The sequence below is a fragment of the Schistocerca piceifrons genome, chromosome X (assembly GCF_021461385.2).
Source record: "Schistocerca piceifrons isolate TAMUIC-IGC-003096 chromosome X, iqSchPice1.1, whole genome shotgun sequence".
In the NCBI taxonomy this organism is placed as follows: domain Eukaryota; kingdom Metazoa; phylum Arthropoda; class Insecta; order Orthoptera; family Acrididae; genus Schistocerca; species Schistocerca piceifrons.
Genome location: NC_060149.1, coordinates 213,346,846 through 213,363,189, shown reverse-complemented (window position 1 = coordinate 213,363,189; position 16,344 = coordinate 213,346,846). Strand labels below are relative to the sequence as shown.

The following is a 16,344-nucleotide window of genomic DNA, read 5'->3' as shown; positions in this document are numbered from 1 at the left end:
CAATATTATTATTCATGCACGCTAAGACGCAGTCATTTGTGTGAATGTATATAGTACGATTGCGTACAATCTACGACATAAGGTTTCGTTTCTATGTTTAAACTTGACTGTAAAACAGCAGAGGCGCCTGAATATATCAGCATATGTTTTCCTTAGTTTAACATAGTAAATGAACAAATTATGCTGCGGTAGTATATCAGATTCTTATCTGGTGACGTGATCCTTGAAGGTGCACATGTATAAGCAGTTACCGCTAACGGGCACCCCAAGCAACGATACAGTTTGTCACTCGCCTACTTATACGAGACATAACGCTGACATTGTGAAACATTATTCCACAGTCTCTCAGTACTAACAAGAATTGAAAAACTTACTGCACATTCTCTGACGTGTTTCTTTTTAGGTATCCTGATGCAGAAGAATTTTGATACCTAGAAGATGTAAGTGATGAAAAGTGCATATTATACTGAAATCGCTATCGCATTACGCAGTACCTAGATCCGAAATGGAAGTAAACAAAATTTAGGAGCTGAGGCCACAATTAGGTTCGCTATTGCATTTAAGCATATAGTGAGGGGAAATACCATTGAAAAACGTACCAAAAAATACACTTAGGCTGACATTATGAAAGCAATGACTTGGGAACATCACTGGATGTTAATTGTCAGTAGAGGGAAGAGGTAAGTCTTCTCGAAAGTGGAAAGCCAGAATTGTTATCTGACAAGGAAGAAATAGGAAATTACCCATTACATCCACTCTAAAGAATTCATACCGACCGAGTGGTCGAGTAGGGATTTAATCGTCTCTGTAAGATAATGCATCCAGAGGTCTTAGTTCACAAAATATCCAAGGTAGCGGAGAATATCTCATACCCGTCGATGTGCCTAATCAGCCAAAGGAAAAAAGATACAGGTATACTCTTCAACTTGTCTGGCCTTCACTGCACTTGCGAATCGCAAACAATAACCATCCCTTGCTATTTGCATGAAATTGAAGTACCATCTCTTCATCCACTGCACTCCTTGCTTTTGCCTCTCTGTCTGTTATCTCACATTCACCAACTGGACAGTATTGGAAGGCCCAGGCAGGAATCATTACGACAATGAAATTTTTCCTTCGAAGATCCAGTAGGGCACTCTGAAACTTATACTAGATCGTTATCGTTGCTCTGAAATCACAACAGCTTGAAACCGCCGAGTCGAGGCGTTTCACACCGCTAGCATAGATGGCAGCCATGTTTAACACAGTCCGAAAGGCTACCGCAAACGGTTTGTACGTCTTACATTCGGTACTGGCAGATTTTTGAACTTTATAAAAGGCAGGTCACACATGGCAGACAGTCCTGTGGATTTCCAAAACATGTTTCTAACAGAAATATGCAGTGGAGCATCATGATATGTCTGGGGGAGACCAATAACAACCACTGACAAAAAGCAGATGTCAAAGATACTGCCACAGTGGTCCCAAGATTGGTATGCACGGGTATTATGGAACAGTACATAACCAGTACCTTACGAGTTAATCGATCCCCAGTTGTGACAATCGAACAGCTCTTTGGCAAGGCTAGTTTATGTACTAATTACAGTTGTGATTTCAACAGCCGTAATCTCCCGATGTGAAAAGATGAAACCGCATTCTTAGCTGTGTGTCTTGGGAACGAGCGCCCAGCACCCTACAACCTGCCCTGACTGTGCTAAAGCGTGAAATTCATCTCCAACTACAGCTGTGATCCGACCTTGGCTTCTCAATCACAGTGGAATAAATCAGGTGTGATGATAGATTAAGGACGAAAGGGGATAGCGTAACTCCAATGAAATTAATTGGCTATTCTGCCGGTTCTTGATAAAATACCTTACATATTACTAGCATTTGCGTTCAACACATACATTGAACACACCTCCTCCTCCTCCCCGTGTTCACCTCTCCCTCCCTCTGTCTCTCCACCTTATCCTCCCACCTCTGTCTGTCTACCTCCTCAAACCCACTCTCTCTGTCATCTCCTCCTCCCCCTTTCTCCCTCCTTCATTTGGCCATATCCTCCTCCACCTCTCTCTTTCCATCTCTACCTCCCGCTCTTCCTTGTCCACCTCCCTGTTCATCCCTCTGCACATTGTACCTGCCTCATGGATCTCCTGCTCTCCTCTCTCTCTGTCCGTTTCCAACTCCCCTGGCTCTGTCCATCCCCTGTTCCGTCCATCTCAACCTGCCCCCAGCCATGTCCATTGGCGCTATATCCCCTGCAATACAGTTCAATAAAAAAGGCCAACAGCACATGCACAACATGCCTGTCATGCAGGGCAAGTTACACATCAGGGGCTTGAAAATCATTTATTTGCCTCTGACATACAGGCTACCATGCAATGCAGATCGATAAAGCAATCCAATATTATCCCAAATCTCCAAACACAACACACGTGTCATGTAAGGCAGTCGAAAACTGGCTCCCAGAAAACCGCTTCTTGTCCCTGCCAAGCAGGATGCCCTGTAAAGGAAGTTGACTTCGCTGACTGATACTGTTTCCATGCAACATGCCTGTTGTGCAGGGCAGCCTATACACCAGAGACTGGAGAAACACATTTTTGCTCATATAGTTACTTCCATTGGAGCTAGGAGGATATAAACCCTACACTGCTGATACTTGTAAAGCCTATTATTTGTGTGCCGAATTTGGTTGGAATCGATCAAGGGGTTTGGGAAGAGATACCAAACACACAAAGATACACACATACAATCTGTTTTATATATAGCACATGAATGAGAAAAACACATGACACCAGTGTGATATTCTACAATAATGTATCTATTACACCAATGTTGTATTTTTTCCATTCATAATAAATAAGGATCTATTACAGACTCAATTAAATGTGTATATTTTCGCCCAGGCCTACATTAATAATGTATCTCACTCGACAGATCACGTAAAAAGACACTGAAATAGATCGCAAAATGTGTGGATACAAGATAGTTATAAGTGGACGAGAGGCCAAAACTCATTCAAGAAAAATTATACACATCGCTAGTCAGCGGATGCATAGAAAATGAAGAAATAAAGCATGTAACTGAGGGCGAGCGATATAAACACCGTCTAATGACGGCACATGGCAGTAGAACGTGGTAGATTTCCATAGAAGCGGAGCCGTCGCTGGTCCGGGTGCGATCGCAATTACGAGTTGCCGTAATTCCGGATGATTTGATTGTCGCAATTAGCGGGCAAACAGATCATTAACTGCTTCTCCGACTAGCCGGCAGTCTTATTGACCTTCTAGTGCCTGTAGCACTCAGTTAAAGTGTCTCAACATGGCGTCTAACGATAGGACCATCTGCTCCAGAGAAACACTTCTTGTCAGCAAGAGAATTCGGCTTCCAGTGAGACAGATTCTTGCTGTGGAGGTTATTTAAAACCTCGGGTTTCGGAGAAAACAGCCGAAAAGTTCTCTGCATTTCATTGCCAACTAAACTGTGCTCACTTACAATTTTGCGCCGGCTGCTTAATTACCTTCGGTTGCCAGACAACGACTTCTTCTAACGGCCAGAACCGTTTCTCTGGCGCCTTTCCGGTGTATTCATCTGCGAATGATCATTGAGACTTAGCAGAAACGGCTCCTTTGCAACGGAAAACGCTATCTTTGCGAGAATTACAAAAGTCCGAATTAACTGCATTTTAGGACTAGAAAAAATTATGGGCAACACCTCTATACGTCTATACTGGGGCATCATTACTGTCTAATGGGTATGTCTCGTCCATGGTCGTAATCAGGAATCGAATTATAGTAAAAATTAATTCATAATAATAATAATAATATCATATCTTGAACCCAGTACATAGAAAGAGTGCCACAAGACAAATTGCCTATTGTGACAACCCATGGGAAAATCGTACAAGTGCCACATCTTAACTACCTGGGAGAAATCATCCAGCCATCTGAGATCAACTTAAAGGACAATGAGGAAAGAATAAAAAACTACAGAAAGCATATAAACTCACGTGGAACTATTATAAAAAAACGTCCATATCCATTAACGCAAAATTGAGGCACTACAACACTGTCGTACTTCCGGAGGCACTGTATGCATCTGAAACAACACAAACAGGTGGGCAAACTAAAACCAAAGAAATAGAGAAACTAGAAAGGAAAATTCTCAGGAAAATTTTTGGACTGATAAAAGAGCAAGGAATCTGGAAGAAGAGACCAACATCAGAATTATATAAATACACAGACATGATTACGGATACAATAAGGAAAAGAAGAATGCAATTCTACGGACATATCCACAGGATGAATGAAAACAGAATTTCAAAGCGAATTCTTAAAGTCATAAACTCAGGCAGGGGAAAAACAAAATGGATAAAATAGGTTGAAGAGGACCTCAGACAAGTACACATAACAGTAAACGATGCAGAAAATAAAAGTGAATTCAGGAACATCATCAAAAAACATAAATTTGACACCACAACACAGAAGAGACCAGGATGCAAATGGACAGCGGAGCGAAAGAAACAACACAGTGAACACATGAAGAAAATTTGGGCTCAGAAAAAACATAAACAATCATCATAAAGGAATTCAAGTTCAAACGCGCTCTTTAAATGGGAATAATCGAAAATAATGATAATAATATCATAGCTCGGCTCAAAGTATGATTAGTCTCTAATTAAGATACTTCTAATATAGCGATAATATTTTGTCACCCCTGGTTAATGTTGTACCACACCGACTCCAAATGTATCTACCGTAGTATCTTGCAATTAGTTTGTCATAAAACACTTCCAGTCAACCACAGTTTCTAAGTCTCCTACATCTGAGTCTCGATGACTGTATCGTTGTTCGATGCATATTCACCTACACGTCATGTGATGACGATGAAGCAACCACAAAATCCCAGACTTTCCGATGTAGGACCATCTTCTCCCTCTCGAAAGACCTGAGAAGTACGCGATAAATACCTGACATACCTCTGAGTCTCGATGACTGTATCGTTGTTCGATACATATTCACCTACACGTCATGTGATGACGATGAAGCAACCACAAAATCCCAGACTTTTCGATGTAGGACCATCTTCTCCCTCTCGAAAGACCTGAGAAGTACGCGATAAATACCTGACATACATCTAAGTCTCGATGACTGTATCGTTGTTCGATACTTATTCACCTACACGTCATGTGATGACGATGAAGTAACGACAAAATCCCAGACTTTCCGATGTAGGACCATCTTCTCCCTCTCGAAAGACCTGAAAAGAACGTGGTAAACATCTGACATCAGAAACGTGTAGGTGTTCGAGTAGAGTTTAGGTGGAGTAGCTGGGGTTCTGGGATGTTCACATGACATTCGTACTCAGTTATGCACAATCAGAAAATAACAGCTGGGACAGCTGGTCCGGTGATTTGTTGTGAATAACACATTTCTCATTCCGAATCAGAATGCGGCCTCAGTTGAAGTAGTATGCGAAAGTGGAACTATGTCCTTCCTCCAGTGTCGCGAAGTCCCATCCGGCTGCCTCTGCGTGAAAATGGTACGTCGGTCTTCAACGATTAAATGAAACGTTGATCACTGAATACAGGTGCAGCAGGGCGTAGAGTACACAATATGAGTTCCACATAATTTGTGTTAATGCACAAATTCATTAGATCAAACAGAGAAACAAAGAAACTTCAGATTTGTCATATGCAAGTTGACAAAAATACGAGTTATTCATCAGAACAAAATCGAGAGATATGGATGACGAAGCGGTTTGATCGCCGTCCTAACATTCGGGCTGAGGTTTTCTATTGTCTCCATAATAAATGTAGGTGAATATCGGGACGGTTCTTTCAAAAGTACCACGCCCGCTTCGCTACCTATTTCTCTTACAATCGACCGAGCACACTTTCTCCAATGAAGTGGTTTCGACAGGTTACTAAACCTTATTCTTCCTTCTTCACCACGTTCTTGACAGAATTGAGCACATGAAATGTCGTTCCAATGGGATCCTACATGCATTACCTACGTGGGATTGGAGTAATAAATGTAATGAAGCAGGGAAAAAGAGAAAACTCATCTGCATTCCTCCAGTAAGTAGAGATATTCAAACGATTCCAATAACTAATTCTAACATGTATTTCTCAGGTAATAATATTTATTCACTATCCATACCATATCCACTGTAGATTTTGTAGCTGGATACAGCCCAAAGTTTAACTACCACTGTTTTTGTGGCGGTGTAAGATCTGACCGCCACCTCAATATGGTTCCCTATGGTGACGCTGTAACTGAGACGGTCCGCCAAGCGACGCTGCTATCGCAGCGACTTCAGCGCCATTCGCAGACGACCTTGTTTGTGTTTACTCTCCTTGCATTAACATATTGAACGTTTTTGGCCGTCTTATACTATTCCGAACTGTGCTATTCCTCCTGGCAGCGATTCTGAACCCTACTTGTGCTTCGTTCGCCATGCTAACGGCGGAAAGTTTTCAATGCGAAGATATCGGCTCTATCGCTAACGTATTACACGTTAGCTGCACGTACCGGCCGCTTCAGCAGTATTTTGCTGTCTTTTCGGCTCAAATATTGCTGTTGTGTCTCGTACATTGTAGTCATTGTTTTAATAAAAATCTGTTCGACAGATCAGTTTTCCGTAGATGTTTCTATGGCCAAATGACGTTTCTGCCGTCAGATTTAGTTTAACATAGACAATAAATTGGTTTGGCGGGAGAAGTCATTCGTACCAGATGCTGATGCGTCCCATAAATCGTGCCCTACCTTTTTTCCTGTGTCGAAAGTACGGGACGGTGCTCGTCGACAACGGTATCATTAAGTACAGACAGAATCAGCCAAAAATACACGTAAGTATGAGAAGCCGCATTAAAACTTCACCCAGGTAACGTAATCTAAAAGTTTATTGAACTCACGAATTCATTCCATTCGTATATGTCTCACTTTACTAGACTCGGAATAAACTGTTTAACTTACGTTATCGAAGAAGATCAACCATAACTTTTCACTGCTATAATATTAATTTATTTGTAACAGTAACAACCGTGAGCAATATACCATATCGTGAAGGCACAGCCTCAAAATTGTGTTAATAACGAAAAGATAATCAGAAATTACCTTGAAGGAGCGTACAGTCCAAATTTCCCATCTTTTGTACAGCTTCCTCCCCATTTTGGAACACTTCTGACAACACGTTTCTGTCTTATATCAATAATACTGCCCTTTTCCGCATCAATTAGCGCAACAAGTTGAGCTTTGTGGGGCATTGCTATTAAACTCACGACATCCTGCAATGAATGGCAACATATGAAAAGGCAAATTGGCAAAATAATACTGTTTTTCAAGTGATTATAAATTAGTTAAATAATTATTTATCAGAAATTTTAGAAAATTCATCCATGTACTTATCATGCGTACTTTCGCGTAAGTATAGTAGTTATTGGAAGAGCCAGTTTTAGTTAAAAATTTCCTCAGAGATAAAATGCTATTCTTTTGTTCAATAAGTCTCCGAAATTAACATAGAAATTACAGTTATCTGAAGTCAATACTTTGAAAAATTTAGTATTCTTCACAGCTTTGCAGTCATTTTATATGCACATGCTGATAACAGAGTGAAGATGAAATGCTGTTTCCATTTTGTGTTGACCGACGCTATATTTGAATATAAGTTTAAAAAGGCTGTTACTCCAAATGTGCCTACAGAAATTTCAGTAGTAAGTCTAGATGGCTAGTGATAATATGACAATAAGAGAGCGTTCAGAAGGAAAAACGCTAAATTTATGTAAGCAGGATTTCTGAGGTTTTCTCTGCATTACTGATTGTTGGTATGATTTCGTGTATCCATATTGGGTGACGGTTCAATTATTGCGCACAATATTTGGATGACTGCCCTAGTTGTCTTCTTTAAGTGTTGCGAGTGTTAGTTTTACGTGTGTAGTCGCTTTATGGGCAGCATCCAGACGATTTATTTTTATTTGCACCTTTCATTCTCCACCCAAGAGGACAGCGCAGGCCGTGGTAAAACTCATGAATCTTTTCAGCGAAATCACAGGAAGCTGGAAATGGGACCAAGAAATGTCCAAGTGGATTGGTAGTGTGGTCTTATTCATAGTGGACTTCGACCTAAAAGTGATGGTAGTTGGAAACTCAGCACCCACTACGCCCTTTGATGGGTATTTGTTTTTCTGCGACTGAGATACTATTCTGTGAAACTAACTTCCTCCTGCTCTGACGGATGAGATGAAGTGAGGGTCAGATCCGAAATATTTCTCAAATCAAAACCTCCGTTTCTGTTTATACGTTTTCCCGACATCCTGTCGCCGAGCATTTGCTATCATTTAATAACGAACCGAGATATGAAAATACCAGTTAAGCACCATCGCTTCAACAGCGATGTCTGCTTCTCGATAACATGGTAAGTTTTCAATTTCACTTTCTTTATTGCACTTTCGAAGATCCTGTAAGAACCACACGTGCGTAAGTCTCTCCTCCGAGTGTTTGTTTCTTTATTTGTAGTGTCTCATTTCTAGTTTCCGATTCAATTAATGCCTTGGGGACTCTGTAACGATGGCAAGGTTCTGCTCTGGCGATACATACTTCTCGGATGTGATGTATAACATGCTTGAGTTGGTCTAATTTTTCATGAATTTTTGTGGACCTAAGTTTGATAATGTCCATAATAGGTTCTAAATTGAGCTCCTCATGCAGTGTCTGGATACACGTCTATCGTGAAGTCCTGAGTATCCACCGAAGGACTATTTTTTAATAGCTATATGTGCTGTATTTGCTTGCTAGCGAGGCCCTGCTATGTGCACCCATACAGGATTTTTGCTAGAGCAGTTACCGCGTAGGGTCTAACTTTTGTTGAGATGTGTAGCTTCCTGCTGCAGAATAGTGACACCAGTTCCCTCGACAGGCCAGAGGCTTTCATTTTTAAGTCTTGCAAATGTCTATACAAAAAGCTGACGATCCAGTGTGACTCCAAAATACGAGTACTTGACAGTTGCGATCCATGGTACCTCTTCGCCTTGTATAGTAAGGTTGTTATCTAACTATAACCGTATTTTGTTAACGTATATTGCCTTATTTTGGTCGGGTTGATTTTAATCTTGTTATGTCCGCACCATTCGGTGGAGAGGTTCAATTGTGTCTGTAGTCTTCCGATGTTGGCGTTCATACGCAAAGCACGCACTGTCGTTTGCGAACTATGCCAGATGAGCGTTTGCAATCGTCGGCATGTCCTTGACATACAATAGTGGCTACAAGACCGAAAAAATTCTTCGGACACCCTAATTAAGGAGGCCATCGAAATAATACTACCATAAAACAAGCGTTCAGTATATGATACGATTTTATGGGGACAGGGTTGTTTCTTTCCTATAAAAAGTATGACAAAACTGCTGTTTAAGTGATAATTCCAACTAACACTTACCTTAACTGAAGCTGCTCTCAGAGGAATCTTATGCATACTGGCGCCTGTTCGTGCATTATATACGTACAAACAATCTCTTGCACCTTTATCGGCTCCAAGCACGACAATGTAACTATCGTCACATGTTACAACTCCAGGTTTAAATGGCACACCAGGAGTACATCTCACTGGGTACTCGAATGAATATAGTTTCGTACCTTCTGTAAAAAGGGCAACAATTGTCTCAAAAGGTTTGCAGCAACAAACTTCAGTGTATTTACAAGCAATAGTATGAAGGCAACTGCAGGTGCTGAAATTTAATTGCGCAATATTAATTTGCTAGTCGCTAGCGCAATTCAAAATAAGTCCAAAATTTCCAGTAGTATGTTGTACAAAATTATTTGTTCACAGATTTAAACAAATTAAAAAGCTGAATTATGTATACTACACAGAATATCGAGATCTGACTCAATCAGAAACCGTTTACGTCGAATGAGAATAATATGGGCCATTGACAGCGGAACTAGTGAAACATGAGAGCTATTTTTTGTGAAAGTTAAATCTGTTTCCCAACACAGGCTTTTTAATTTATTGAAACAAGTTTTTATTGCAACAATTATTTCACATTACTAACCACTTTCGGACGTTGTAATTTTCAAATGCTGCTATAATATCCAAAATCAACAAATCAATGTGAATCACCGTAGTGTGACTCAAGTTTTCTCTCTGGATTTCAGTATTCAGATTACGCCATTCCTAATAGAGAATGATTCTCATTTTCACAGGATGTCTAGTACCAGAAATCTTACGGGCGTCAGGCAGACGAGAAAAAGGGATATTCGTCATTGAGAAAGCTCGTGATGTAAAGATATGAAGCCTTTAGTATGATGAAAATATTTCAATCGTTAAGATATAGTAGACAGTATTTCTAAAGTATTCCTCATTAATCCTACCGACGGTGGAGGTTGTAAATAGTTAACAACACAAGACACACACTAGCGAAAAGTGAAGTACTCGATGTAGATCAAAGGTCGAGAGGTCCGTCTGTTGACAGTAAGCCATTCACTTATTTCGTTTTTACATTTTAAACACCTCATCAACAAAAACATAGTACGATATGCAACATTTCAGAAATTGTAAAGTTATTGAAGTGTTTTGCTAAAGGCAGCAGCAGATTTCACGCAGTATATTTCAGAATAGAATCCAGTCAGCCTTATCAGGCGTTAGTTATGCACTCATCCCTTTGTTTATAAGTACATTTACGTACACACGACTCGAACCAACTTGCAGCTATTGTCAAAAGCACAGCTAGTGCCAATTGCTGACCTGGGAAGCAATGGTTTACATCCTAACAACTGGGGTCGATCTGTCACTTTCGGTTCCAGAAATACAGCATTTCAGTACTGATACTGTTAGAGGTGGAGAGCTACTCTTTCAGAAGCTGAGAAGACAGAGAACTCCCACCATTTCTAAAGAAACAACAGTGACACTGTTCCAGAAGCGTTTAGAATAATCATGTAATTGCCATCTTCGATGTAATCCGTTTGTGATTGTCGTGACCTAATACTCGTCTGTTTGTAACCTCTCTCCATGTATTGCAGTTCCCTTTACACTCATTTCCATGATTTCTACACGATCAAGGCACTGTTAAATACTAGTTTCCATCTACTTTTCCATGAAATACAAGTTTCTCCTTGCTGTCCTGTTCTAACTATATATCCGAAAAATTTAAGAGTAGCATAGACTTACAGTCATTGGAAGAATGTGTGCGTCCTTGACGATCTGCAATTCTTTTAAAGTGATTGTATAATTAGTTCTGACCACCCATTAGATCCGACAGAGACTATAATTACGTGTCATTCTGAAGGTACGGAAGGTACGTATTCTGTGTCGAGGTTTAGGGGTACCTTCATCACAATTCTGAAGGATACTATTTGTTGATTTAGGTCCGGCAAGAGAAGTTGTTTCTAGCCATTCATATACTCCTCTCTTTTTTATGAGCACAGAGAAATAAAATTATAATGTCGTGTTCAAAATTTTGAATCCGAACAATTATAGTAAATCTCTACAACTCGCCGATATTTCTGGGGATAATCCTACTCCCGAAGTGACCAGTCACACGACGTGTGTCATAATTTCCCATTACGTAGAAATTTAATTATCTACGAGAATCGATATCAGGTTAAATATCGACTTCCGTAACTTCAAAATAACAACAGGAAATCTCAAAATGAAACTGATACGTTTACTAAAACACATAGGATTCCAGTGCCACCAATTGCCACGATAGCCCGAATTTCCATTTTGATCAGCTGAGAGTATCTGGTGAGCTGAGGTCAGTGGAATAGCGATCTGCTGAAAATTACAAAATAAAATTCGCGTGTCTTAAAGGGGCAGACAGTGCCAGAATTCAGATTCTCGTCCACGAGTATCGAGTGATACTACCGTCTGTATATATCAATACTACGACAATCAAAAAGAGTAAACCTAAGTAAAACGTTCGTTTACTTCATCAAATAGGCGCTAAAATGTAAAGGCAGAATAATGTAGATTTAGGGAGTCTGAGAGGTACTTAGTCTTTCTTTCACTTTTTTTCTGTTTTAAAAATTTCTCAGTTCATTGCATAAACGGCGGTACTGCATTAGGGGGAGGGAATAATAAAGGAAGATTAAGGGTTTTTTTGTTTATGAAGCATTAGCATCCACAGTGAATAGTGAAATTACAGCTTTGCGAACACGACTAGCCATCTTTAGCAATAAACGTAGTAAGAAAATCACTTTTTAATTTACGGGCTGCCAAGCGTCTAATACCAAAGGGCAATGAGGCGATCACTATTTTCCACTTGATATAGAAACTCACTGCATACATCTCTGAAACCAGTAAAGGGTCGTGACGTCCCTCGCTTGGCCACAGAGGACTGTCAACAGGTGACTCGATTGAATGAGTTTCCGTACAGCTAATGTTCGAGCTGTATATCGGCTTCGCATACTGGCAGACCATTGGAGATCACCGATCCTGATTACCAACTGGCCCTAGGTGAGTTTTTGGATGTTTATCGAGTGTTTGGGCGCCTCTCGTTGACACTGATACGTCCAATCAACGTCGCACATACGTTAGGTTATTATATCACTTGCACTCGTTCGTGCCGTCAAAGCGATGGTGTGCTTTCAGTCAAATGCCGGTCTGGTTCCCACGAGAAGAACACGAACGATTGTCTTTCCCGACTTTGCTCAATCTTTCCCGACTTTGTCGACAAATTCTTAAACTCATACATTTTTTCCTTCAGATCAGTGAGATTTTTTAACAACGTAAAATCCCCTTCATAGAGTACTGAGGATACAAACCAAATTCCCCACACCGCTATCGCTTGATATGAATGCAAATAAGAATTATGGCACATGATGGACTACATGTTTTGGGGTGCACCAGCGCCACGCCGCTAAGCCATGCTTATCAATTGCACAGCCAAGCTACTCTTTGCTGAACCCGTCGGATATAGCAAAACTGGCATGATGCAATAATTCTCCACACATTTTCTGTCCAGTCATTAACATCGATTCTGCGTGGATGCTGTGCTCTCCGTAAAACTAAAAAGCTGCAGCAAGATAATAATTAACAAGTCTATGCTTCTATTAATATCATATTAAATAATGATCGTTGAAGGCATTGGGTATTGTACAACAGTAAACGGTTTCACAACATACACATATAGTTTCAGTTAATAAGAGCAAACAAACACTTTTCCTTACCAGGAATAGACCGCACGACTCCTGTCGCATTAACACGCATTCCTTCATTACTTCCTTGTGTTGCTTCAGACTTTGAGACAGCCAGGAATTTGGCTCCACCTTCGAGTAGAGTAATTTGTTGAACACCAGGCTGTTCGTCTTTGAACAGAACTTGCTCAGTTAGACGGTTCCATATCAAGATGTTTCCAGATTCTGCGGACACGATGTATCTGTAACAACGTGCAGTATATGATATACTTCCAACTAATGGCATGCCAAACATCAGTAAGGAAACTGTATTACAAATAGGTGCATTTCAGTTGGTTTTGTCATAAAGTACATGTAATACGCCTTTGGTATGGGGTAAATTCGCGGTTACAGAAATGATAAACATTTCTCTATAATTCTTTCAGACTTATTGGCTCCAAGCTAGTCTGGACACTAATGGAACATGACACACACTCCCCGTTATTCAAATAAAATCTCTACTCTTGCAAACACCTAGTCAATTCTTCTATAGAGTATTGAACGATTACGCGTAACGACGAATGTTTCAGTTGCTCGTGACTAAATAACGGGCTACGAACCCAAAGTTTCGATGTTTCTGTAGACACCCGTCTGGTAGCGGCCCATTTTATTGTACTGTCACAGGAAGCCTCACATCTAGTCACAGCACCAATTAGTTGGCAAGCCAGGGATTCAACCAAAAACTGTACTCAAGGCTGCAGATCAATGGATGACCGTCCTCTTCACTGATGAGTCCCGGTTTGGTGCCAAAATGACAGTATCTTTTTTTTTTATTTGACCGGAAACCAGAAGCCATTCTCCAACGAACTCCCGTTAACGGGATACTTGCCAATGAGTCAGTGCCTGTGTGTATACTTTAACAGATAACAAATTTACAGGTGGACGCTCAGACCTAAATGTCTTTCCACGTGAGACTGTTGGCTGCAACATCCCTGATGTTAATGAGCGCTCGTTATCCTGTGCCCCAGGTTACGAAATCGACTGACATGTCTTGTACAGAAATCTTTACATTAAAAAAAAGTCAGCGCGTGAGATAGCCAACTCGATCTTTCGTCTGAATCCCATAATGCATGTTTGGGATGATCGTGGCAGACGTTTGTTATTGCTTGCAGTCCTAATCCCCAGAAATAGCCTTGCTCTTATGGAGTTCATAAACAGGATCATTAACAGCTCCACACATCACTGTGTTGCTGGGTTGCTCCTCGCGGTTGTACCACTCCGCATTATGAACTGTATGGAGCAGTGATTCCATGTTTCATGTGCACCGTGTCGCCTACATTTCACTCTGCGTAATTTTCGTAGTATCAACAAGTATCCGTGTTTTAACTTATGGCTATATTGGAATGTTCCCTTCACTTATTGAAACTGGTGTACTTTACAGTTAGAACCCAAGTAAAAGGCCTCAAACGACGAAAGGTTTTTAGAAGTCTATCATCTCTTTATTGAAAGATCATGGAGTAGATCCAACCTACTCCGCGAAAAACTATTGTTTCAGTGCATTTACTAATATGGTTGCCTTCTAATACTCTACCACTTTGATTCGAATGGAAAGTATACTATAATATGTTGTGCGGCTCACTGAAAGAAGTTACCTGACCTAATTTTCAGAAGAGTGTAATTACCTAAAGTTCTCACGTTACAGAGAACACAATGTTACGTAAGGAACAGATTCTTGATTCATTCAGTTGCATACAGGTACATGGTAGTTCAGCTTGGAGTGGATATCAGGCTATAACGAATGTAAAATTTTTTGAAACCAGCATATGCCGTATCTGAAGCTTGTACGGGAAACAACGCTCTGCGGTAATAAGCACGTAGAATGAAAATTTGAGAGGCTATTTTTTTTATGAAATATGAAACATTCAGATCAAACCTGCCACTTTTAAAATAAAATAGAACTGTTAATAACCATCTATTTCTGATACTCAGTACCTATTCAGACACTTTAAAAACTATTCTTAAATCTAAGATGAACTTCGAATGTCGCCTGGTAACAAACTACTGGGGTAACGTTAATAAGAAGTACGTATGTTGACACTTAGCAAAGAATGTTCTAACGCGTGAACATTTTTACGCTGAAGGTTGTGTGACGACGATTTTTTCACGTTAATCAAAATATGTAAGAAAGGTTTACAACAATAAGTACTGTTACACATCTTTCTCCTTACATAATACTGTTTCGCATGGCCTGTAGGTAATGAATCGTTGCTCATAGGAGATGTGGCACTTCATACTATGGCTGGACATCTTTTCTAATGCCACAGAGCCAACATAACTGAAAAAACCCATTATGAGATACGCCACTGGTCTACGAATAGTGTGAATTCTGCTTTATATGTTTCCATGTTTAACTATTTGTGTGTTGGATTTCTGAAGCGCAAATAGGGAACTAGTCCAGCATTCACCTAAAACTGGTATAAGAACTGCTGAAAAAACGCGATGATATGCTTTGTATAACAAACCTGTGATCGTAAATCTGGCCAGCAGGATACTTAACTCTGTGCTGAGCAAGCTAGCGCTGTGTGCGTTGCGCCATACGAGAAGACCTCATTACCACACTGACGGAAATGGAAAATGTTGCACCACAAACACCTGTACCGAGCACTACCACACTGATACTCCAATATTTCCATATATGTGGCAAATACTGATTAAAATTTCATCTACATACGAGCTTAATCTCGGTACAGGAAAATCCCATTAGTGCAGGTGAATACAAGGTCCATTCACATTAAGGTGACCACCGGCCATGTTCGACATCAACGTGCAATAATCACTCACAGACGGCATGTAGCATCACTAGCAGTGGAGGGTACATAAAGTGGAAAGAGTCACTCCATGAAGCACCAGTCCTACATTTATCGAACTTTGTGGGAAGGTTCATCATATAACTGGTTTTACATTATTTTACTTTCATTCCTTGAAAAACCTACGTCCGTCATAAACACGAGTGCGGGCACGGACATGGACACTAATACGGTCTTGTATTTGTTGTGATATGGGAGCAAATGTCTTCGAATGCTATAAGGGTACGAGAGGCAAGTTAGGGTGACAGTTACTAAAACAATGGCGTTTTTCGTTGTGGCGAGTACTTTTCATGAAAATGCAATCTCCAACTTTCTCCTCAGAATGGCAGAATATTTAGTTGACTACCACCTACTTAGGGAGAAATGATCATTGTGATAAGAAAAATCATAAC

At 40.4% G+C, this 16,344-nt stretch overlaps 1 protein-coding gene across 1 annotated transcript in view; it reads right to left on the bottom strand.

Annotated features, from left to right (window-relative positions):
• The window catches only part of LOC124722253 (NACHT and WD repeat domain-containing protein 2), a 312,786-nt gene that overhangs the window by 32,026 nt on the left and 264,416 nt on the right, over nucleotides 1-16,344 (bottom strand). The window contains exons 24-26 of the mRNA XM_047247442.1: nucleotides 13,140-13,348; nucleotides 9,412-9,611; nucleotides 7,098-7,267 (exon numbers count right to left, since the gene is read on the bottom strand). Of these exons, the coding sequence (XP_047103398.1) occupies nucleotides 7,098-7,267; nucleotides 9,412-9,611; nucleotides 13,140-13,348 (579 nt within the window). The remainder of the gene's footprint in view (nucleotides 1-7,097; nucleotides 7,268-9,411; nucleotides 9,612-13,139; nucleotides 13,349-16,344) is intronic.